Source organism: Scomber scombrus, chromosome 14, assembly GCF_963691925.1.
Source record: "Scomber scombrus chromosome 14, fScoSco1.1, whole genome shotgun sequence".
NCBI lineage: Eukaryota > Metazoa > Chordata > Actinopteri > Scombriformes > Scombridae > Scomber > Scomber scombrus.
Window position 1 is genome coordinate 21924920 of NC_084983.1, and position 24439 is coordinate 21949358.

The 24439-nt window shown below is 38.7% G+C and overlaps 2 protein-coding genes across 2 annotated transcripts; both read right to left on the reverse strand.

Annotated features, from left to right (window-relative positions):
* Window positions 1–319: 319 nt before the first annotated feature.
* Window positions 320–7957, reverse strand: c14h5orf15 (chromosome 14 C5orf15 homolog). Its single transcript, XM_062433605.1, has 3 exons — window positions 7830–7957; window positions 2515–3338; window positions 320–1958 (listed from the first exon to the last, which is right to left on the reverse strand). The coding sequence occupies exons 1-3, from the start codon at window positions 7948–7950 to the stop codon at window positions 1824–1826; spliced, it is 1080 nt and encodes a 359-aa protein (XP_062289589.1). The 5' UTR covers window positions 7951–7957; the 3' UTR covers window positions 320–1823.
* Window positions 7958–9893: 1936 nt separating this feature from the next.
* Window positions 9894–20737, reverse strand: vdac1 (voltage-dependent anion channel 1). Its single transcript, XM_062433192.1, has 9 exons — window positions 20656–20737; window positions 18292–18361; window positions 15297–15346; window positions 14296–14448; window positions 13825–13877; window positions 12808–13035; window positions 11885–12035; window positions 11238–11295; window positions 9894–11023 (listed from the first exon to the last, which is right to left on the reverse strand). The coding sequence occupies exons 2-9, from the start codon at window positions 18356–18358 to the stop codon at window positions 10932–10934; spliced, it is 852 nt and encodes a 283-aa protein (XP_062289176.1). The 5' UTR covers window positions 18359–18361; window positions 20656–20737; the 3' UTR covers window positions 9894–10931.
* Between the last annotated feature and the right edge of the window lie 3702 nt (window positions 20738–24439).

The following is a 24439-nucleotide window of genomic DNA, read 5'->3' on the forward strand; positions in this document are numbered from 1 at the left end:
TGCAAAAGCAGTATTGATCCAGCACCTCTATACAGGACACCTCCTCCCATCATGTTCTAGCTAGCATGACTGAACAGCACAGTGCAAATCGCTTTATTCATCTACCCACTGTGTACCTTGTATATGGACAAGACGGCTGAAGACAACTGGCATAAGGTGAGAGATTTAAAAAAAAAAAAAAAAAAAAAAAGTGGTATCATGTGGCAGTTATGGCATTTCAGTAGAAGGCATGAGACGGCAGCAGTAAGAAATAAACACCATGTAGCTGTGATAAATAGGAAAGAGCTGTGACTGACCAAAAAAACAAAAACATGATCTGTTTGTTTTTTTTCCATCAGTAGTCGTGAGAACATCAGGCCACAATGAGCGTGCAAAATTTCTGATGAAGACTTCACCAAGTGTCTGACAAGGAGAAACTGAAAAAATAAAGTTTTAAAGTTTTAGTGAGCAGGAGGGAACACAGCCGTTACATTTTGCCACAATAGAGATCATAAAGTGATTGATAGAGACTTCACCGAAGTCATAAAACAAAGAGGGCCAGCCCCAGGATTTCTGCATAGCAAAATCTGGGCAGTAGAAAGAAGTAGACAAGGTATCGTATTAGACAAGTTAAATATAAAGTGATGAACAAGGAAAAAGTCTGGCAATAAAAGCTTCTCCATTACATTATATTAGTACATTCTAACTCTAACCTGAACAATATACAGCACGAGTCTTCATTTTAATGGCTTAAGCACATGAACGAACCCCTCTTCTGAAGAGTATTCACCCTCCTTTGACTTAATGCTTACTTTCTCAACATTTAATAAGGATTTTTACATCCCCTCAAATAATATAAAAAAACTAAATTAAAAAGGCTATTAAGCATTTCTGCAAAGGGAGCAGAAATGATAGGTGATAATGATTTGTTAAAAAATAATTCGGACTACATTTTCAGTTTCCAGTGAAAATGTGATTCTTTCCTCTGTTAGATGAAAAAAAAAATCAAAACTACTCTGATTCATTTGATATGAAACACTAAGGAATTTATTGACTTTATGTATTTAGATCAAAATTCCCAACGTTTCATTACTGATGGTGTACAGTAATTTACTTACAGTACATCTATGATCAACAGAGACCATTTCAACATGAGGGGTAAACAGTTATTGGAATGACTGCATATATAAATATATACGTTTATATGAATCAGCTTCTCCTAGACTGCTGCTTTGTTTGCATACTTTCACATTTACCACAAATGCTTTGAGAAGCAAATGCTTTGTGTGACGATTCGTAACTTGGCTAATGCTGAGAGACAAATGTTACAATTAATCTTGGGGTAAACAATAAACTGATATAATTAAGCTTTATATTATAAACTTAAAAGTTACATTTACATGTAATTATTCCAAATCCTACAGTGAGTATTGAACATATTAAGACAGTATGCAAGAAGGAAAACAAAAAGCAGGCGTAGAGGGACTATAAGGCTGAAATACTCACCAAAAAAAACCCACCTCTAATAAACCAAAATATTGTCCCAAGAAGTTATTAATTTAGAAAAAAATATGACAAATATATTTAAAATGATATAACAAATAGGAATAACTGATTTAAAAAAAAAAAACCTCTCTATGCAGAAACAAAGAGTTTCTGAACAAACATGATTCTATCCCACAGACCACAGAACACCCCCTGCTCTCCAATTGGCCTGTAAAAGCAAGAGAAAGCGCCAATCAAGCTCCACGACAAAGCACGGCATCTCGACAATGCTACCGGCCAGTCAGGAAGGCCGGCTGAGTCAGTCCGTGTCTGGATATATTGTTCTTCTGATACGCGGATCAGAAAATGTAATCTCGGGTCATCTTGAGGGACGGCATGGCCTCGTTGACGTTCTGGTCCAGGCGATGATACTCCACGGTGTTGCGAGAGCACAGGCCGTCCTTCCAGCGTCGGCTCTGAGCCAGGAGGAAGATCTGAAAAGCGGGGGGGGGGTTAGATAGAAATCAAATTAATCTGATTGATGTACAAATGCTGATCAAGTAAAATTATTTTCTGGTTGACAGGCGAGCAGAAAAGATCAAAGACTACATAATTAGAGTCTTTGCATCAGCTGTAAAATCCAAAGTTATATCATAATATAGAATATTAAGCTTTTCCATAGATTTTACTACCGTCACCATTTTTCACAAATCAGAAAGAAATTGTCCCTCCAGACCAAAGAAGGATTGCATGACGGTTTTCTTTGAATCTTTAAAAACTAAATCTGTGTTTTATAGAGCTGCATTGTGATTATCTTTATCAGATATTAGTTGAATCAAATGTGGAAGACAAAAATGGCCAAAAAAAACAATTTAACTTACAACAATAACAAAGAACATCCTCAGAGGCGAGAAGATAGAAGCCCCAAATGTTTGGCGATGGAGATTTAAAATCACAAACCATCTCCACAACTATCACAACTTACTGCTGAGTAAATATCAACCCAAGCAGCCAAGACCTGTGCTGCATTATCGTCAAGACAACACTCACCTTCCTCTTGTTGTGATAGGTGATGTAGACGATGGCCACCAGGAAAGCCAGGATGACCAGATGAAAGAAGAAGTGGGAGTCTTCGTCCTCGGTGGTGTAGCTGTCGGCTCCCTTAATGTGGATCACATCCATGCCGGATGGTTGCTGCGGCGTCTGCCTGATCTCAGTTTGGTCTTTGTTGTCATTGTTGCGCACAAACTCATGCTCGTATTCGTCCTCGTCCTCCCCGTAGGTGTCATCGTCATCTCCTTCCTCTTCAGCTGGGTTATATTCATTCGGCTCAATGTGAGACGCTGGTCCTTTGTCACTGGTCCGGAGCAGGTCTGGGTCAGTGTCCTGCACTGCGGACGGGTTCTGGGCATCGGAGGGTTTGGAGTCAGAGTCAAGGGTTTCTGGCTCTTCTGTTACAGGTTTGGCTGGTTCGGGGGTTTTGAATAAGGTGGTGGGAGCTTCTGGAGTTGAGGAAGGCATGTTTTCAGTGGTAACAGGTCCATCTGTTGCCTCGACACTGTCTGACTTGGGTTCTACTGTTTCTGGGGCCCCTTTGCTGTCAGATTGCGCCTGTGTGATATTATCAGAGCTTCCAATGATGGTCACTGGATATTTATCCTTAGTATCTTTTGGTATTTCTGGTTCAGCAGCTGCTGTGCGGTTGTCTTCAGGAGTCTTTACTGGTGCAGTTGTGGAGTCATTGCCGGAGGGTGCTGTAGATATCTTAGATTCTGGTGAAGTTGCTGGAGCCTGGTCAGGTGTCGAAGGCTTCGTCTTAACTTCATCCAAAGTGGTTAGAGTAAGACCTGCAGTCACATTTACCCCTTGAGTCACTGTCAGATAAGAGGAAACAACAAAAGACATATTAATGATAGTTATTAATTAAACATTAATAACAAAACATTCCTTAAAACAGTAGGACAAGAAAAGGGCCACTGTCTACGCCTGCCTGTTATTAATTGAGCATATTTGAATTCATTTTATTAATGCTTGCAGTAGAGTACACAGCTGCAGAATTGCACATCAAATACAACTTTAAAAACAGAGAGAACATAAAATAGGAACCAGATTCTTTTTTTTTTTAATTGAAAAAAATGTGTTAGATAATGTTACAACATTGCTAAAAAGTGAGTGGGGCTCAGATTGTCTGATTTAAAACATGTTCAAATGTTAAGAAAAATTATGATAAATCTGTAAGTTTAAAAGTTTACTTCCTACAAAGACTGCAATCTCAATAACTGCTCACCTGCTAGATTTTCTATGTGAGCAAATATATAGTTACGATTTGAAAAACAGTTGTTAAAACCTGCACATTATAAGTTTAGTCTTGCCCTGATCATCCTGTATGATAAATAAAAGCTTTATATACTTACTTTTTTTTTAAATAAGTCATGAAATCTTAATACTTAACAAGCACTTGAGCCCTTAAGCACTTTAAATGTTCAATGAATCTAAAGTAACGTATAAAGAACATCATCACATTGAGTCATTTCATGTTCTTTCATTAACAGCTGAATCCACTTTGTACTCTCGCTACAGATATTCATAATGTCATACAACCACACTGTGTGATCTCACCAGCAGCTAGGACTGGGAAAAATAAGCCCTACTCCCCTCCTCCTCCTCCTCCGAGAACTGCTGCCTAAAAATGCCCTGGAGCCAGGCAGTTAACCCTCCAGCTGCCGAGAGGACATTTTTACTGAACAGCAGCTTGTTTGTGTGTATTTGACCTACTCTCATGACCAATGCTGACAACTAGTCTCCTTCAGGACACAATACGGCGTGTTACTGCAAATTGTAATGTGCTGTTATGCCTCCATCAATTTTAAATTCAAATAAGCTTTATTGGCATGACAGATCAGAAATCTATATTGCCAAAGCAGTACATAAGATTACTAACATTGACAGATTATTACAGATAAATATACAATATGAAAATATCAACATATAAAATATAGTTAAATACTTTTTTTCCTCTATCACCCTATTCATTTCTCTCAATTAGACCAAAGAAGCTTTTCACAAAAAGTTTAAAAACATTGGACTATTTAAGTTTATAAAGATTTCAGTATAACAGACATCACACATTCAGTTACATACTAAAATATTAAGTACCCTAATTTTCAAGAATCCCTTCGGCTAAAATATTTTGAGACTGTGGTATTAAACCAGAGCTCGCTCTGCCTCCCTGCATCAATGACACCATTTACCCAACAAGTGTCAACGATACCTCATCCTGTGGGACTGGGAGGCGTTGCCTGGGAAGGGACGGGAGGAGAACACTGGGGATTTGAAGCAGGGAATAAGACGTCCCCAAGAGAAGAAAGGAGACTATTCATACACATGGGCCACAGCCAGCATAAATAATCACTGAAGAAGGAGATCTTTGTGGCAGCAACGGTTGTAAGCTTTGCAGCATGAAACAGCATGTACGCAATTCAGCCTTTAGGACTGAGCAGCTCGGTCACACACACACACACACACACACTAATATTTATGGCAAAGTAAATTCCTGTGATTTGAGGAAAAAATTCCTCAAATCACACATCTCATTAACAAGTTATAGAGCGTCTTCTTCCACTCTTGGGTCAGTTTTATATAGATTAAATGCTGGATAAAAAGTCCACCAACTAACTGGACGTAGAGCAGAAATTAAGGGTTACTTTCATTTTCGATAAATCTGTCATTACTTTCTCAGTTAACCTATTATCTGTTTAGTCTATAAAATGTCAGAAAATGGTGAATATGTCGATCAGTGTTTTCCAAAGCCAAAAATGATATCCTAAAAATGTCTTTTTTTGGTTCCCACAGTCCATAACCCAAAGATATTCAGTATTAATGTCCCGGAACGCTAAAGAAACTATAAAATGTGAAATTTGAACCTTTTTTTCCATTTAAAAAAAATGACTCCAAATTATTAATAGGTTATCAAAATAGCTGTCTAAACATTGAAGCTCAACGTATTTGTATTTCAAGTTAAATAAATATCAAGCAAGGTGACGAGTGATGGAGCTAATGTCATCCTCCCTCTGTACAAACAGTTTTTATTATCCTAACCTTAAACTGCTTTCAGGTAATAAAACACACAAGGACCAAACCCATATGTATATTCACAGTACAGGGACAGCATACATGATACATCAAGATCTGATTTCATGAGCCGATACCAAACAATATTTAAGTTTTAAACAGTTTGTATAACTTTTAATGCTTCAAAAGATCAGTAAATGCTGCAATCTGATACTTGTCTGATACTATTACAGCCTGTTGTGTATTTTTCCCATTTGAGTCAGGATTGTGACAGTGATAGAATGACAGAGTAATATTATACAAAAGAAAGAAGGCAGAGGTTTGGTTTTTTTAACACAGCAAAAACAATACAGCAACCTGACCGAGGCCCCAAACACACAGTAACACCACATACAATCTTGAACTATTAAGAGTAGAGAACACAGGCCAAGAAATCAATATCAATGACCTTTTCACAACTGATGTAAACCAATAAACGTAAACGTGTCCAAAGTCCATTTATGCAAGACAAAGTCTGCCATTGAGTTAAATTTTTACAGCCACACAGTAATGTGGTTCCAGCTCATTGATGGTAAACTTCAAAAGGTTTTTATTTAACGTTAATGAGCAGTGGGGCTTGGAACTGGACTGACAAGGGGCTGATTACCAGCTCAGATATACGACAAGGACATCTGGATCGAGTCACTATCTGACCGACACAAATCACTGCTGCCCAGAAGCCCCCGGGGGAGAACACGGAGTACTTTAGTGACATTTTAGTGGTGTTAATATGATTTCACAAACATTTAAGTTAATGGGTTAAACTAAGTCTTACATTCAGTGGCTAACATTATACATTTAGTTACACTTGCTGCGAGACTGTAATGCTTGAGGTTTGATCAGAAAAATGTGACTTCCTCTTTGATGGTTTTGACATGCTTGTTGGTTATGAATCTAGGGTCTGCAGACTTTACGGCTTAAAGGTTCCTGGTATGAAACTGTCAGTGCGAACAAGGCGGGAACACTACAAGAGAGCATTTGTTCTCAGTAAGCGACCACAAAATATAAAAGTAAATTGAAAATAAAAAAAGAATATATTTCTCTGAGATCACACACTTTAATAATACAGTGACACAGTAATACGGTGGCTCACACAATACATGCATCGTCTTTGATCTGTATTCATGTTGTTAGATGAGGTTAATGAGCATTAAATATTCATTTGTATCAACTCCTCAGGGCAGCAAAGCAGTGATATATTAAAATTGTGCCTGCTGTTTGCTTTTAGCTTTTAGTCACTCTTCAGACAGTTACCGTGACTTCATGAAATCGAAAGCAAATTATCAACTTTGCGGACACGTGAATGACTTTGGATTTCATATCCTCATTCTTTTAAAAGGTGAGGTTCACACATTTTATCTTAAAAGAACAGTCAGGGGACCGTATAAATACTGAAATAGGTTTTCCTCGCCTGTAACCCTTCCTCCTTTTTCTTACTGACTACTAACAGATCCCCTTCAAAATGTGCTTTCAATGTAAATGAAGGGAGGGCCAAAATCCATGGTGTTTCCACACAGTCATTTTGTGCAACACTCCATTTAAAAGTTTATCTGAAGCTTATATGAGACTTCAGCAGTCTGAGTCAGTAATATCAAGTGGATATCTGCCACATGTACAGTCTTCTTAGCATGAAGCTCCCTATTTAATGTTGAAAGATATCTACTTGACTTGACACGTGACTTTGATATCAGCTTCAGATAAAAGTTTAAATACATGTTTGCCAAAAAAAGGAGGCTTGTTGTGAACTTTGTGTCCCCATTCACTAAGATTGTAGGTGAATTAGTAATCCAATGGTCAATATAAACAGGAGGAAAGATTATGGCAAGATAAACCTACTACTTATCTGTTCATTTGGTATGGGACTATAGCTGAAAATGTGTGAACCTGTCCTTTGAGACATTATTATGGGGAGTTAATGTAAGTTCCGCTTTCACATAAAACAACATAATGTGAAGACGTCACTGCTGTCACCTTAACACAGTAGTCGCATTTTAGCTTCACTAAAGTCAACTGTCTGGCTATTTTCTTCATCTGAAATGTACTCAACTTTTTCTTTTTAATACTGTTTTATGACTCACTGGACATAACCTCTCTACTAGACTAGGACTAGCCTGTCAAAGCCCCTTTCATAAGATTTTGGTTGCTAGCATGGCGTACTAGCCAGCTAGCTCCAGTGGCTAACAAACTAGCAGTCCCTGTTATTTGGCCACAGACTGGTTAATTTGCTCAGATGTTTTTATGTAAGTCCGACATACCTCCTACAGTGTTGATTACCGGAGCTGACAGGCAGCCGCTGACCAGAACCTGGAGAAAAAGAACCACAGAAAGAGCGTAAATGTTTCTCCTGCTTCGCCCCATCTTCCTGCACGTCGCCATGTTGATGTGTGAGTAAATGAGGAGGTGTGGTTTATCAGAGTGTGTGTGTGTGTGTGTGTGTGTGTGTGTGTGTGTGTGTGTGTGTTTCAGAGTGAGTGAGTGTGTGTGTGTGTGTGTGTGTGTGTGTGTGTGTGTGTGTGTGTGTGTGTGTGTGTGTGTGTGTGTGTTTGTTTGTTTGTTTGTGTGTGTTTGTTTGTTAGTGTCAGAGAGAGAGAGAGAGAGAGAGTGTGTGTGTGTGTGTTTCAGAGTGAGTGAGTGAGTGAGTGTGTGTGTGTGTTAGTGTCAGAGAGAGAAAGAGAGAGAGAGAGAGTGTGTGTGTGTGTGTGTGTGTGTGTGTGTGTGTGTGTGTGTTTCAGGGGAGTGAGTGAGTGTGTGTGTGTTAGTGTCAGAGAGAGTGTGTGTGCGCGCGTGTGTGTGTGCGTGTGCGTGTGTGTGTGTGTTTGTTTCAGAGTGAGTGAGTGAGTGAGTGTGTACGTGTCAGTGTGTGTGTGTGTGTGTGTGTGTGTGTGTGTGTGTGTGTGTGTGTGTGTGTGTGTGTGTGTGTGTGTGTCGTGTCAGGGTGAGTCACGTTCAGGAAAACAGTCTGACTCACTCTGTTGTCATTTATGTCATTTGTTTCTAATTTTGTGGCACCCTCTTAACACCATCACTAAGGCAGAATAAAACCAGTAAATTTGCCACCTCATAATGTCAGAGAGACTATAGAGACTAAATGTACGACTACGACTTTAATCTGAGTTTTTTCTCCAAATATTACCCCCCTCCTCCAAGTCAGTATTCTTTTTTTAAAACATATGTGGCCCTAATACGCCGTCATACATACTTAAATAGGTTATAAAATAAAAACAGCGAGGCTCCGCTGCTTTAACAGGACGGCCACACATTTATAACTCTACACTTTTCTGATCACACGTCAAAAACTGCGCAGCCACATATACCCACTTCCGCTCTACTCCTTCAAAATAAAACCACCACATCGTCACTGTGTGAATTCTTAACCGGAAGAAACATACTTTGACTCTAATCCATCTGTTAAGAAATAACTCAGTACAAGAAGTATTGCAAGAAACTGGGCCTGTTTCGGGTTAGGGTTAGGAAGGAGTAGAACTCATAGAAATGTGAATTGATTAATGATGGGTACAGTCCTCACTGAGGACTCCCCATGAGGACTCCTCACCCCAACGTTAGTTTTAAAGGACTTTTCAATCACTTGTTTGGTGGAGCTATGATTTGGGAAGAAGTTACAGAAGAAACTTTTCAAACTCAGTTATGGCGTTTTTCACTCCCAATCTAATGAATAAATCATATAATCATTCAATGCACTATTCATACAAGGATGATGAAACCAAATACCAGTGGGTTTTCTTTCGGATGTGTTGGAAGTAGTCTAGTAGTAGAGTTAGGTCTGTCATTCAGTTATTACCTACACAGATCCTTATTAGGATCATGTTAACATTTTAAACATGTTTAAAGAAAGTCTTTTTCATATCCTCACATTTTGGAGGTTAAGTTTTAGCGTGAGTGAATTTTAATCATTTCAGTCATTTACCAAACATCCCCTAGTCCCAGATTTGCTGGTTGTATTTCATATCGTAAATCTTTGAGTTTGACTGCTAGCAAAACGAGTAATTTGAGAAATGTGGGCTCTGGGAAACTGTGATTCTTTCTGTAGAGAAAAAGATTTATAGAAGTCCGATTCATCATCATGAAGAAATATGTAATTGGTACTTGCAGCAATAGTCAAATGATCAGAAAATATAGCCTAAAACCAAATAATCTAGCTGCCATGTAATTTTCTTCTTAAAAACACTTTTAAACCTCCAGATGTCCCAAATGGTTTAAGTTTTTTCATTGATTTTTACACTAACCGCAGGTTGATGTTCATCATCAGAACACGCTGGTCATTATGTGACAAAAGACAGAAGAACAGACACAATGAGAAACTGGTTCAAGATGTTCTTTATTTAATTTAGGGAATGACGATACTGTCAAGAACACTAAAACTTCCCATATTCAGTTGTGGAAGACTACCATTTCCTGTCCACTTATGTTCATCCTCCTTCAAAGAAGCTCTGTAACTCCCATCCAGAGAAGCTCAACTGTGTGCATGATAGGTTTTGCTCGACCAGAAAGGATTGACAGATCTTTGCCTTTGTAAGACTTCACAGGTGGATTAAATTATGCAAGACTGTCAATAAAATAATTATTCTTTTTGCTATATGTAACAAAAGACAGGATTCACACCAAATGCACAAACACAAAAAGACAAAGTGAGACAAAAACACAGAATGTACACATTGGGGTGTAGTGTCTCTGAGCTACTGACAGCTGCTTACATCAGGGACAACTTACCCTTCCCATAACTTAATATATCCCAACAGACACTAGAGCTCTCCAGTGCATATGTGTAACAATAAAACATTTTTTCAAACCAGTATTTCACCACTACACCGTCTGAGCGAGGAGTGCTTTTACTGGTGCTATGTAACAGCACCATCTGGTGGTGTAACTACTCAACTGTATGGTAACCATGTCGAGCCCTTTCTGCATTTTGGGCTGATCTAGTTTTGACTTCCCTTTATCTGCATTGGTCAGCAGAGAGACACAAATTAAAGCATTGTGTATGACTGTGGTGAAATGACAAAGTGTGAGGCCGACATGATTGTACTCGAGGCTACTTTTCCCTTGCAGGCTACACAATTCAAAATCAAACTTTTTTTGTTAAATGTTGGGAGTTTTGTTCTGAGCTGGGCTCCGTATTTTGAAAATATGTTGTTCCCTTAAGTGGTCCTTTCAAAGTGATGCATCGTCGCAAGAATGATTTGACCTTTAGCACTGTCTGACCTCCAGCTGTAGCACATCTAGGGGGAAACAGGGGTTTTGTGAGGGCTAGCTAATCAATAAAGGATCCAGACATTTTATCATTTGGTGGGGAATGTGTGTGTGCACGGGAGGACTTGAAGGATGTCTGCATCATCCTCCTACGCCTGGAACTCGAGGCCGAGACCAAGCTTGTGGCCGCCAGCATTGATGTTCTTGCCATCGAGGAGAGCAGAGAGTGTCAGCTTGATGCCTGCAGAAAAAAAGACATCACGTTAAGTCACGCACAGAAATGGAAATACAAAAGCTCAACATATTAGCACATTCAAGTAAAATGATGTCTGCATTTAAAGATGTGTCTGCTTCTCTTTAAAAGGTACTTAATCATCCATCCTGTGTTGTTTGAAAACAGACAGTCACAGTTTTTACCCATTTAAAGCACTTAGCACCTAATAGACTGCACTCACCTGGCTTCAGAGTCTGAGTGTATCCCAGGCCCACGAGGCTGGAGTTGTTCACCTTGGCCTGTATGAGAACCACACATTAAAGTCAAATAGAGCACCATACAGTTAAAAAAAAAATCCTTATGCCATCACTGGGTAATTTACCACCAGCTCCAATCAAGTGTGATTACCACCATTAAAAAAATCACTTCAGAATTACACACGTTGGCCATGTTATTAATATGTTAATAATAGTTGTTAGACCAGTTGTAAATACACATAATTACACTAACAAACAACTACTCACACTGTCTCTGCTGCAAGTGGGATTTAAGGACAAATGTGACAGGACTGAATTAACCTTAGCAACAGAGTCCGCTGTTATTGGCCATATTGGCTTGCATGAGGCTTCTCTCCGGCACGTCTAAATGTGATGTATTCACATTGACATGTATCTATCCATCCAAGCTGGTCAACTTGGCAGGACTCAGATTTGAACAGAGCAACATTATGACCAGTCAAAGTGCAGCTTAATTCATATTTTAGACATCAAGAAAGTTTCTGTAAAACCAGACAAGAAAAACTGTACAGCTGAAAAGGTTGGTGAGAGGCTAGTGTCACTGGTCAACTACTACTACTACTACTTCTACTTCAGGTTACACGCTACTCACAGAGAAGGACGCATCAGCATCAATCTGATACTTGGCAGCGATGCCAAAGCGAGTGTTGCTGTTTCCGGCAGTCCAGGCCAGGTTGACGGCTGTCTCCAACTGGTCATTCACCTTCTGGTAGATGGAGCCACCAAACTCAGTGCCATCATTTCTAAAAGGGAAAACAGAGTGTGATATATTTAAACGTCTGCAATCCTAATACTGTTTCCCTACAAGAGATATTTCCCCCTCAAAAGGGATAAATTGTGTTTTGTAAATAAAGAATACCTCATCTGGTGTCTTGCATGTCTATTTAAGATCGCATCAGATGGGTGCGCTGTCACTGATGTAAAGCCTACACTGCACTTGCTCTGACCTCACATAACCGCTTCAGCTGTAGACTGAAACAGACAGGCTTTACCAGGGGCACGGCAGGAAGGCTAACACTGTGCCCTGTGCCCCACTCTCTTTCTCTCTTTCTCTGTATCCCTCTCTGGAATTATCTCGCTGGGCTTTTTCACTAAGGTCCTTTATGCCTGCCAAACATTCACTGTATCTCACTTGCAATATAGTAAATCCCATCACCTGAGTGTAAAAATAACCGCCAGGCACCTCGATGCCTGGCAGAGATCCAAACAGGGAACAGGTCAGTCAACCAGACAAGGACAAGAAAATGGCTTCCGGCTGGTCAAGGACTTTTAACTGCAAGTTATGTTCAAGTACCACAGGTTGGAAACAACAGCCTAATATTAAAATGTAATTACCAGTTAATTTAGGGTTAAACTGAACAAAAACATACATGTTAAATAGATTCAGAATGTCTAGGATTAGGAGAAGCCATATTGGTTCAAGAGTCAATTAGAGATGCATTGTGTGCAGGACAATGGAAGGATTCAATGCTAGCATACTATTCATTGTCCATCTGCTGATTTATGAAGTCTTACACATTTGTATGGAGCTGGAACTCGTCAGTCTTGTATCCAACTGCGAAGTTGCTCTGGGTGATCCTGTTCCTGCCAGCCTCGAACGTCAGCTGGTATCCGGCCAGCCAGCCCTCGTAGCCCACCACTCCTGCCCCGTGGATAGCTGTACCATTGATGTCATAGTGGACGTCACAGCCAAGGTTGATGTGGTCACATTTGTAGCCTGTCTTGATTTTGCCACTCTTTTTGCTGGCACGATGGTGAGGAGAGAGGGCAGGTTGTTAATGTTATAGAAGCCAGAAACATCACACTGCTGAGACTCTTGAATAAAAAAACATGTCCAGTTTATAACAATCCAGGGCTCCAGGCTGCACTTACTTTTACTTCCAGACATTTTTAGAGACAGAGTGCCAAAATATCTAATACTAGTTCTGAAATGTGCACATTATTTATTTACCTACATTATTTATTTACCACATTTAGTTCCTTCATGAATGCACCACGACCAACCAACACCATCACTGTTTAAGTAAGATTAATCTGACAAGTCAGCTATCAAAGCTCGCTGTGCAACTATGATAGCTCACTGGTGCATTGATTTTAAGTGAGAAAAACAGGTTATTTTACTGACTGTTGTTCTGTGCACCCATTTAATCTTGCATTTTTGAGTTACTAAATTTGAAGCTGAGATGTAACATTATTTTTCAACAAACTAGCTTACATGTTTGCTAAAATTGGTATCCCTTTATCCATTGTCTAGCTAAATAGTGAACAAAATCTGTTTTCTTCTACATCAGCCTCTGCTCATATGTCCCTCATATGTAACCAGAGGACATGCACACATTAACACTAGCAGAGAGAACGAAATGAGCAAGGACAGGTGAAATGAAGCTACTGGACAGTTTCCACCACATCCTGCAGTTCTATTCCACTGCTATTTGTACCTATTCACTATGGCACAAACAGCCTGTTAAGATTAATAAATACTTGATTTCTCACAGATCTCAATGTTCAGGGTTCTCATTCAGGTGTCCTTACCCAGTGTTCGGTGAGAAGGAGGAATCAAACGTCAGCTTCAGCCCCTTAGCCAACTGTGGAGAAGGAAAGACAGTTGAAACAAACAAAATGAAACATTCAGTTTATTAAACTGATCAACTTTAGCATTGCTGGTTCATTTGATAAAATTACAGTTCATTTTACAACATGAAACTGTACAATGGCAGTACACCCACTACTAGAGTGACTACAGAAAAAGGAATACTTGTATTGTTCTGAAACCTTTTGCCTACTCTGGGATGATGCTAAACAAAGGTTTAATTTTAAAGTTGGAGATAAACAGGTTTAAATTTGGCCTAAAATTCTGTGCACCCCTCAGACTTAAATTACAGACTCAATATAATTCACAAGTTATTTGGCCAGCAGAAATACAAGTCACATATTATTTTATATAGATTAAATTTTTTTAAAACGCATTTTTGATTTTCTTAGCCCCCACATCCCATCACCAACCTGGTCCTCAAGGGTGATCTCGGTCCCCAGGGTGTTGTCTGTGTTCCATTTCTCTGTGAAGGTCAGTCCATGCTCCACCCATTTATACTTGGTGTCCAGGGATCCTGCAACCTTGCTGGTCTCAGTGTTGGCAGAGCCTGTGCTGGTGAACTCCTGCAGATGACAGCATTTGTGTAAGAGTAATACAGATGAGTTAACTAGTGAGGTACATTACTGTGTTAAAACCATCTTATTATTCATTTCTAGCACCGAAATTGAGAATGATGTAGTCCTGCAAACCGCCAACTGTGTCTATATCCAACACCTACTAATCAATAAAAAGCTAAATGACCTTTGAACAAAACTGAGAAATTAAGCTGACAAACTGACAGATTCTTTGGTCCAAGACCTAATGAGATCTTGGTCCTGCAGGTGAATTCCCAAGGTCAAGAAATGTATTCAATGTTCAATTCAAATTCTTATGTGTTGCCTTGTAGCAGTAAGACTTCATATAACTTTTAACTCATTGGCTGCATATTTTGACCTCCTGCAGTCCTGTTTGACATAAAGTTAAATTAAAGAGTACGGTCTAATCCTGCCCTATGTGAAAAGTGCCTTGAGATAACATTTGTTGTGATTTGGCGCTATATAAATAAAGATTGATTTATTAGAGCTATTTCTCAGTATGCAAATAGAAAATGCCTACATTTCCAATCCTGAAAAGGGTGGGACGGCAAGTAGTATTTGATGTTATACACATGCAATGGGAAATTAATTACTGTTATTACCATAAAAGTAAATGAAGACAAATATTATACTGAATTGTTTAAACACAGCATCCTCTCACACTCTTTTTGAATCCATATCATTCAGGTAGCAGAGGTCAACATGTCTCGGCAACGTTTAGAGAATCAGATAACCAGCCGCTTAATTATCAGCCGAGAGCCTCCAAAGCTATGACAGGAAGGCTGCAGTCTGGAATGGCATCTCTGGTAATCTGATAATGACTGGCAACGACTTACCAGTCCATTCTCAGACTTTGTTTTCAAGTCCAGCTTAATGAGCCCGAAGCCTGAGGAAGACAATGTTAAAAGAAAGAGATCAAAATGATGTCTGGATGTCAGCACAAATATAACATCTAACAGTAATCACTCTGAAACATTTCATTATTAAAGTGAAACAGACGTCTTAAAACACCGCATTGATTACAAGTGTTGGCTAGCCCTCAAAATAAGAACTACTCTAATGCCAACACTATTAGTCCTTACCATGCACATTTTTTTAATACACATTAAAAGAGTCCCTTTAGAGATTTTAAAACACATTAAATCAAGTCATTGATTAGTGTCAGTGAAATAGCCATTGATCAGCCTCCAGAGTACATTTAAAGTTATTTATATGCCACTGACTGAACGTGTGTATTGATTTGATGGAGATTCGGTGAGAGCATTAGTGCTGTCAGTTATGAATAACAACTAGAAGGTTGGTTAAACAGATCCTGGGTCAAGGTTCAAGTACCAGTCCTGGTCCTGCCCGGCCTTATATCCATCCAATGATTCATCCAACCACACCAGACATGACCTTGAGATGTATATGTTCATGTACTTTCTGGCCCGGTACAATTTCTTGCTCTTCCCATCTTCTCATTCATTAAACCCTCCATAAGTCAAGACTGCAGAAAGAGCAACAGGCTTTGAAGCCCATCTGAATTACAACTTCCAGATCCGACATGGATAAAAAAAAAAGCATTTTTCCCTGTACCAAACATTATTTTTGAGTGTCATTACACCTGCAAAGTGACTTGTTTCACTATCAGAATTTGATCCATTCAGTCTGATAACATTTGGAAAGCCAAGAAGAGCAGCATTATTGAATGTTTTTTATCCCCATTCTAGTTAGTCAGAGAGCTAACTTGGAGGTTAGCTGTCACGTCCGGCGCATTGGTCCGCATTGGTCATTTCTTTACAGCGGGAAGTGGCTTTTTTGGCATCATTCACCCCTAATGAACTTCCATAGGAATGAATGGGATCACGCCTCCAAAACTGCATCTAGTTCTCTTTATACATCTTCAACCAAACGTGCGGTTCATACCCTAAACATTTGTCTTGTTTATAATCTTCATTATTTCATATGCACTACTTTTTGACTATTGGGGGAGATTTGATGACTGCAACACAGCCCAGCTAGTGTGTATTTTTTGAGGCAGTTCTGAAGCTTGTCCCAAACATTTCTGTGAAGGTGACAAACTCCAATTGTCACTGCCAACGTTGCAGTGGTTCATCTTTGATGTACATATGAATTAGTCTGCTGTAACATCCAGGATTTTCCACATTACCAGGTGGACTTCGTTCAGTTACCTTTGCAGCACAGTTATATACACAACCCCCCCCCCAAAGGACCTCCACTCTAACTGCAGGATGTGTACTTCTCAACACGAGTTTAGCCAGTGGTTAGCTATTTATAGTGCAGTCATCGGTTTGGATCAGTTCTTTGATTTGGCATCACATGAACATTGCGTTGCATGCAGGGTTTGGATTTTTCACTCCAGAGAGGAAGTGTCACATTGAATCTTGCAACAAACTTCCTTAATTATTTCACAGCACAATATAAGAAGAAGATACTATTCTTCTAGTGTGTAGAGTGATAAACCATGAAATATTTTTACCATAGCAAAAGATATTATAAAGAATTGTCTTCAATGAAGCAACACAAAAACTAAAATAAGATAAGATGCTAACATGATAAAAGGCCTCTTGTTTTATTTCTTTAAAATGGTTTTGATTTAGAGAAGCATTTACACTAACGAGGTAATACTCCAGTCAGCTGATGGAGATTATTAATCACCACCATAGTGCAAGAATTTAAGATTTTACCAAGGTATTGCAATCTGACAATGACATATTGATGTTTAAACATGACCACATGCAATTACCCCCTATTAAAAAGGTGCACACTCCAGATTTGACCTAATATCAATGTACTCGTCATAGTTAATACAACATTTAATATGTGAGGCAGCTGGATTCGCAAGATCACGCAAGACTTCACCTCGTCAGGCTTTACGTTATGCAGCTACCTCACAAGGTGAGACAGCGATAGATGCTTCATCCAATCACCTGCCAAGAATTTTTTTTGGAAAGCGCCTCCTCTTTTCCAAATCTTTTCCAAGGACGACTTCTCAGATGTGGTTGTGTGTAACAAACCATCTGGCAAGTCAGTTTAGTACAACGCAGCCTGTGAAAGCAGTTGTGTAACGTTTTCTGTGGCTCTGTGGATATTTGACAAGTCTGACACAATTATTCAAGTGACATCACTCGAGTATCTCGACTTTGGCTGGAGACTACAAATGTTTAACAGAGAGGCTTTGTCACAATTAAAAGATGCTATCGTCTTATGGAAAGTGTAGGATCCAGAGTTTTTGGAGCTTGACTTATGTCAGGAAATAAAAAAAGGAAAATTATTTCAAACTCTGCTGCATTAATTTTAATCTTTACTTTTTAACCTCTCAAACTTCCCCCAACTTTATGGAAAAAGCAACACCAAATCACTGGTATCCTTTAACGGCAAAACAAATCATCAAAACATATAACCGCTCTGGTGATATGTTACGGACAAATTAGCACCAAATCATTTATATTGATAATTGATTGATTAAACTTAATTAAAAGAGATAGACAAAATTTGAATGACTATGAAGCTGTAGTGTATCATTTAATTACTGCAGATTTCAACTTTGGATATGTTCTGCTTTCTGGTAGCTTAGCATTTTGCCACTTAATTGCCGTTTGAAGAAGGACATATTTTACATAATAAATGCTGCACTTTGCTGTATGGATTCTGCTCAGCTGTCTATTTAAGTCTGTGAAACTGAAAGCGTTTCATAATGTATTTAATGACTGATTTCTGCTTTCTGAAATTATGTTTTTTCCTATATCAGAAGTTTCATTTCTCTAATTTCACATGATTCTAATAACTTGTATAGCTATACAATCGTTAGCTGCACATTACAGCGCTTACCGTATCCTTTGGTAAAAACATCCCTGGCAGACTTTCCAAGGTCAACGTAGGTGGGAGGTACGGCCATTATCTGCAACGAAGAAGAGGATGAAGAAAGCTGTGACTACAAGCAAGGACGAAAACAAAAAAGATGTAACAGTAACCCTCCCTTTGGTCCCCCCTCTGTGTTACAGCTTTAGGAACGAGGACCAGACTGACTGATCAGATGTAATGTACTTGGGAGAGAGAGCAGTGCTGCTGGAGGTCACTGATGGATCAAAAAGGTACAAATATGATGGAAGTTACTGGCTTACATGAGCTACACCCAGTAACACAGTGACTCACATATTTGCACACACTTCAAACTTGCATTCCTGAAAGCACAAAGGCCAAATTATATGCAGATGTCACACACTGAGCATCGACTGTTATAAGAAGTTAGAATGAAATCTAAAAACCCTGTGCCTTTTTCTGTTTATGATGTCATTAAAAATTAAATTACACACATATAACTGTTTTGTTTGTGTTTTTAGAAATTACACCTGAAAGTGAGCTCAGGACAGGTCAGTGAATGCCACAAGACTGAAGCACAAAGCAGAGCCTGTCCTAACCTCTGCATCAGCTGATCTTTTGCACATGTGCACCTTTTTTTGTCCTCACATTTTCCTGAACAGCCTCTTGTGCAAGACATTTCTATTTCACCATTAGAATAGATGTATGCACTATCTCAGACGTGTTTCAATAGCACACCAGATAAAGGTTACAACAGTTACACAGACCTATTCATAGCATACATGTGCATATTGTGTGCATACTGATAGTAGACAGAAGAGGAATTTGATCAGTCTACCTGGTGAATAGCAACATCAGGCAACGCAAATTTCTTTATTAACATTTCTTGAATTGCAAGAACTACGACTATTGTTAAGTATTGCAATATCCATTTTGGCGTGATCGTCTGCAGTTTAGGCAATATTTCTCAATGCAAAAGTTGGACAAAAAAAACTACAGCTGTATGACAGAGACCCACTCCCCTAAAGCTTGGCCACTTCATCACTAAAATGACATTAGAAAATCATACCGTGAATGCATTCCTGGTTCAAAGTCCCTGCGTAACTCTTTCCATCAAGCCTGCTCAATCAGGTTTATGAGTAGCCTCACCTTTTAAAAACTACTCCACCCTTTTACTACAATCATAGCATGACTAATACATCAACTGCATTGCATCGATGTGCACTTTCTTTATATCACATGTACACCAGCTCTGTCAGCGCCCTTTAAGAGTGCAGGATACCCTCACATAGCCCTCTGAACCCTGTCATCATGGGTGTAATGCACTCACTTGGACATGAAGTGGTCTACTATCATGTATCTGCATTGCCAGTTAACGCACAGCCGTCAGTCCACCCACACACCCACACACACACACACACACACACACACAAATAGCATTCCCACTAAGCCACTCAAGCCATGCTTACACACGTACACAGCCAATACATCCCACTGAGTGTGAGTAGTTTTATGGCTTTCACACATGGCCACAGGCAGAAATGTCAGAGGCCCATTGGAGGACGTGGGACAAGGACAACCTTGTGTGGATGACAGCCTGCAAAGTCCTGTGACTGAAGTGTCCTGTGGTACAGTCAGTTAAGGATAAGGAGAGCAACATCTTCATCATTTAATCACCAAATAAATATACAAAATAAAAAAAATAAAGGCTGCCTTCCTGTAGCCTTCTGGACACCACTGATTAAGCTCACCCCAGACATTACCCTTAATACATCAGATTTAGGGTCTGTCTCTCTCTGCCCTTCAGCACCACCTTAAATGCTGAATTTCAGGAAGTCAGCCATACAAAGAGATGATTTGAGAAGTAAAGTTTTCCTTAAGTATGAAACACAAGTGTCCACATGACTCAGACATACAAACTGTGAATGCAGTGAAGGCAGGACCTCTGAAGGCATCACCCTGCCCTCGCCTGCTAAGAGTAGCACTAGCTCACAGTAGCTATCAAGGTGGACAGCGGACAAGTGTCCACACTTAGTAACATGTGGCAAGGCTCACAGACAGAGAGCCAGTAACGAGTCAAAAGGGTAAAACTGTAAGCTAGATAAGCTCATTTGTTTCTGTCTAGCTGGAGTAGGCTACCTGCTGACCACGGCCCCCCCTGCAGTGTCAAATGACCGCACCGCAAGACATTAGCCATCAAGCTAGCAGCAGGCCTAGCTTAGCATCTCTGGATAAAACGAGATGAATGAGGATGATTATCTTCATGCTGCAGAGCTCAGGGTGCGCCGGCTAGCAGATATGACAGAGCTGTACTGTAAAAACTATATAGAGAAAACCGTCGGGTGTAATGCAGTTCAACATTAAAATTCGTACCTCTGTCTCTGGTTTCCAGTCCTGCCCGAGAAGGAGCTTGTCAACTGCACAAAGGGAGGAGAGAGAGGAGGGAGGAGGTGCGGCGGCGTCACGTACGAGCAGCAGAGAGCTCCTGTCATTGTCAAAGATACAACAAGTCAGTCCGAAAGCGAGATGGTTCACCCCCCCTGTTACAGCGTGAGAGGCATCTGCAGGGCACAAAAATGGAAAGGTGGTTAGTTATTTTTCCTGTTAGCAGTGCTGTATATTAAACAACAGAACTAAGGTTTAATCACCCCCCCCCCCCCCCCCCCCGATTCACAATCCTAGCTTGTCATGAAAGTTACAAATTCTTCCCTTTTTTCTTTTTCAGTTTTATTTACATCCCATCTCAAAATCTCAAAATACAATGATAAAAAAAATCCTTTAATTGGATTAACCTCATTAAGAAGGACTATTTAATGCAAAGTGTCCTTTTATTTTAGTGTGTAATGACTCATGCTTTATTTCTGTCAGCCCATAACCTATTTATATTCCAGATGTAGCCTAAATGTAGTATCCACAAAGACTGACCATAGCAACATTTGCAGAGAGCTCATTGCATGCCCGTGTATTAGGATGCTCTAAACTGAAGCTTCAACTGAAAAGTTGCACAACATGATTTACAGCAACCAAGGTGATATTTTGATCGTACTATGAACCCATCCAGCTGATCACAAAGGGATGATATTAATCAGGATGTTGCCAGTGGTCTCTATATTTGAGCACACTCCAGTATTGAAACAATGGGCTGTATTATAGGGTTGCATTATTGTACTGTTAGTGGTGTACTTTCAGTATTTTCTTCCTTTATAGGTCTGCTTCACTACATTTCAGAAGGGAATATACTTTTTACTCCACTACATTTAAATACAATCAAGTTAAACGATAAATGCAGCTCAGCAGCAGAGATTATCTGTCTGTTGAAAGAATTTAATTTTAATTACATCAGTTATCTATGAAACAATTCAACAGCATTTTAAATGTAACTCTCAAGCTTTTCAAATTGTTTTGTGGTAAAGATTATTTTTGCAAACATTTTAATGAGTTTATTATTTTATTATAATTACTGTGAAAACCATGTATCTCAACAACTTTTCATGAGCAGTGAAAAACAGCCCAGTTTTCTCCTTTGCGACAATGTATTTTTCAGATAACCTAAAGGGTTTTAAAATATTTTATTTTTCTTAAAAAGTTAGACAACTTTATCTAACATAATAATTCAATTCATCTTAAAACCATAAAAACACTAAAACATGGACATACAGGTTTGTTGGACAGTAACAAAACCACTGTTTCCATGTGTCTTCAGTTTGTTTATTTGTATATTTTTATTATTTATACAATTAATACAACTGAGTAAAAAGCTAGATACTGTAAGCCCATATTTTGAATACATCTAAATAAGTTTTTGAATTATGTTATGGATCTAAATGCATATCATTAACCTCTAAAGAGAAGGTCAGCTCTAGATCGACCATTACTTTTATGCATAACAATGATAATCTAATAATAGGCTACAATTGAAATGACAGGTCATGCTGCATAATGATTAGCTTTGTTTTATTTTTGATTACACAATGTTCACGGGCTAATCCTTTCCTTTTGAACAAATTTGAGAACAGGATATTTATGAGAAACATAGTTATTTTACATGGTGGTCCTATTTAAGAACCTCATCCACCACTGCAAAGCATTAGGCTAGCACTGGCATTACATTTTACTTCAGTGTAGCTCACTGCTAAGAATAGTTCATGCTGTAAAAGGGGGAAAAACACAGAGGTTGTGCTTTTGCAAGGCTTGTTTAAGTTTGGTTAAAACACCAATTAGACCCCTGAGTTCAATGTGAAAGACTTGGCATATATAATTTAGCTAATTTAGGAGAGGCTTCAACATTTATAAAAGTGGGTTAAAACCCAGCCAAGCAAAACACAGTAGGAAGATAGACTACAAAAAAGGCTTCGCGATTTAGCCAAAATGACATTTTTACCACTTCATCCTTTGCCACAAGTTATTACAGCCGAAAACGGAAGTAGTAAACGAGTATTCTCTCGCTTTGCTGCACCCTCTCTGGTATCGGCAGTGTATTACCTTGACGCAGGCGCAGTTCACTCAGGCAGCACGCAAGCCCCGCAGCATCACTAGAAAAAAACAGCTGACTAGAGATCAGCTTTCTGCATCTTCATCGCAAATCACATCCCGTTATGCGGTTCATACAAACTGTCCTGGGACAGAGGACACACCTCGGCAGCTGTAATGTTACGTCACATCTGTGCAGGAGGAGAGGAGGAGAGGATGAGAGCTGTTAAAGCGCTCATAGAGCTCATAGTTGACCTCTGCTGTTTCGTGATGATGAAACCTGTGAATTGCAAAGAGAGTCTGGCTGTGACAGATGCTGCTGTAATTCTAAGTGCCCAAAAGCAGCAAGATAAATGTCAGTGCACCAACAATCTAATGGGATCTCTTTCCTCTTATTTTCCACATATTCATGTTCCTAAAAGTCTAACAATGTGTTACCTGATTTCACTGATTGAAAGCACATTTACTCATGTACTGATCTTAAGTACAAGTTTGAGTTACTTTTTTCTGAACTTAAGTATTTAAATGTATCTACTTTATATTTATACTTTAGCACATTTTAAAGGGAAATATTGTACTTTTTTTATTCCACTCTCATTTGTTCATAAAATATTATGTAACTACCTAATAGAATATTACATGATAGGTAATTAATAATAGCTTCAACTCCACCACTACAACATGAAAATGCTGCTTACACTTTAATGCATTTATTATTATAAACCAATGATAATATAATATAATATAATACAATGTCATATCATATCATATAATATCATATATACATGAGACAGGGCATTTTGCTGCATAATTGTAATTTTGTAATAATACTTGTACTTTTGCTTGTAATACTTGAACTTGTATTTGTAATGTAATGTACTTTTACTTGAGTAACATTTTGAATTGAGGACTTTTACTGTTACTATTACTCATAGTATCTTTACACTGCAGTGTTGCTACTTTTGGTGTAGTAAAAGATGAATAACTCTTCCACCACTACCCAGTTTATATTTGTGTATTATATAAGTTTATGTTTACAACTGTATTACCTCAAGTTAAATATTTCTCCTCATATAAGTATGCAAAAATGGTATTACATAATACACTTTATGGTTTTTGATCATCGGAATGTGAACATTGTGGATACTGACTTGTTAAAAAGACCTTAAATTAATAATCATTATGAGGTGAACTTAACCAGATGACAATAATTCCATCAGAATGACATTCATATGATTTAATTTAATTTAATTTAATTTAATTTAATTTAATTTAATCTAATCTAATCTAATCTAATCTAATCTAATCTAATATAATATAATATAATATAATGTAATGTAATGTAATGTAATGTAATGTAATTTAATTTAATTTATTTTATTTTATTTTATTTACCTGTTAAATTATGACAGTTAGACTCTCAGACTGACAATATTGCAAACATATCAGATTTTAAAGGCAGGTGAGTATTTTTGTGACAAAAAAAGCAAAGTCTGCAGAGCTGGGCGCTAAAATGTTTTGCAGTTTTGTTAAATTTTCTGTGCAGGATTTTGCAGAAACACAGCAGTGTGGTTGAGTTAGGGGAACGCTGCCAAAACCTTAGACGCTTCCTCTGCAGTGGGTGAAGCTCGGTAAAAGACAGCTCACACTTTACTTTTTCTTTTCTTTTCTTACACACAAAATCGTT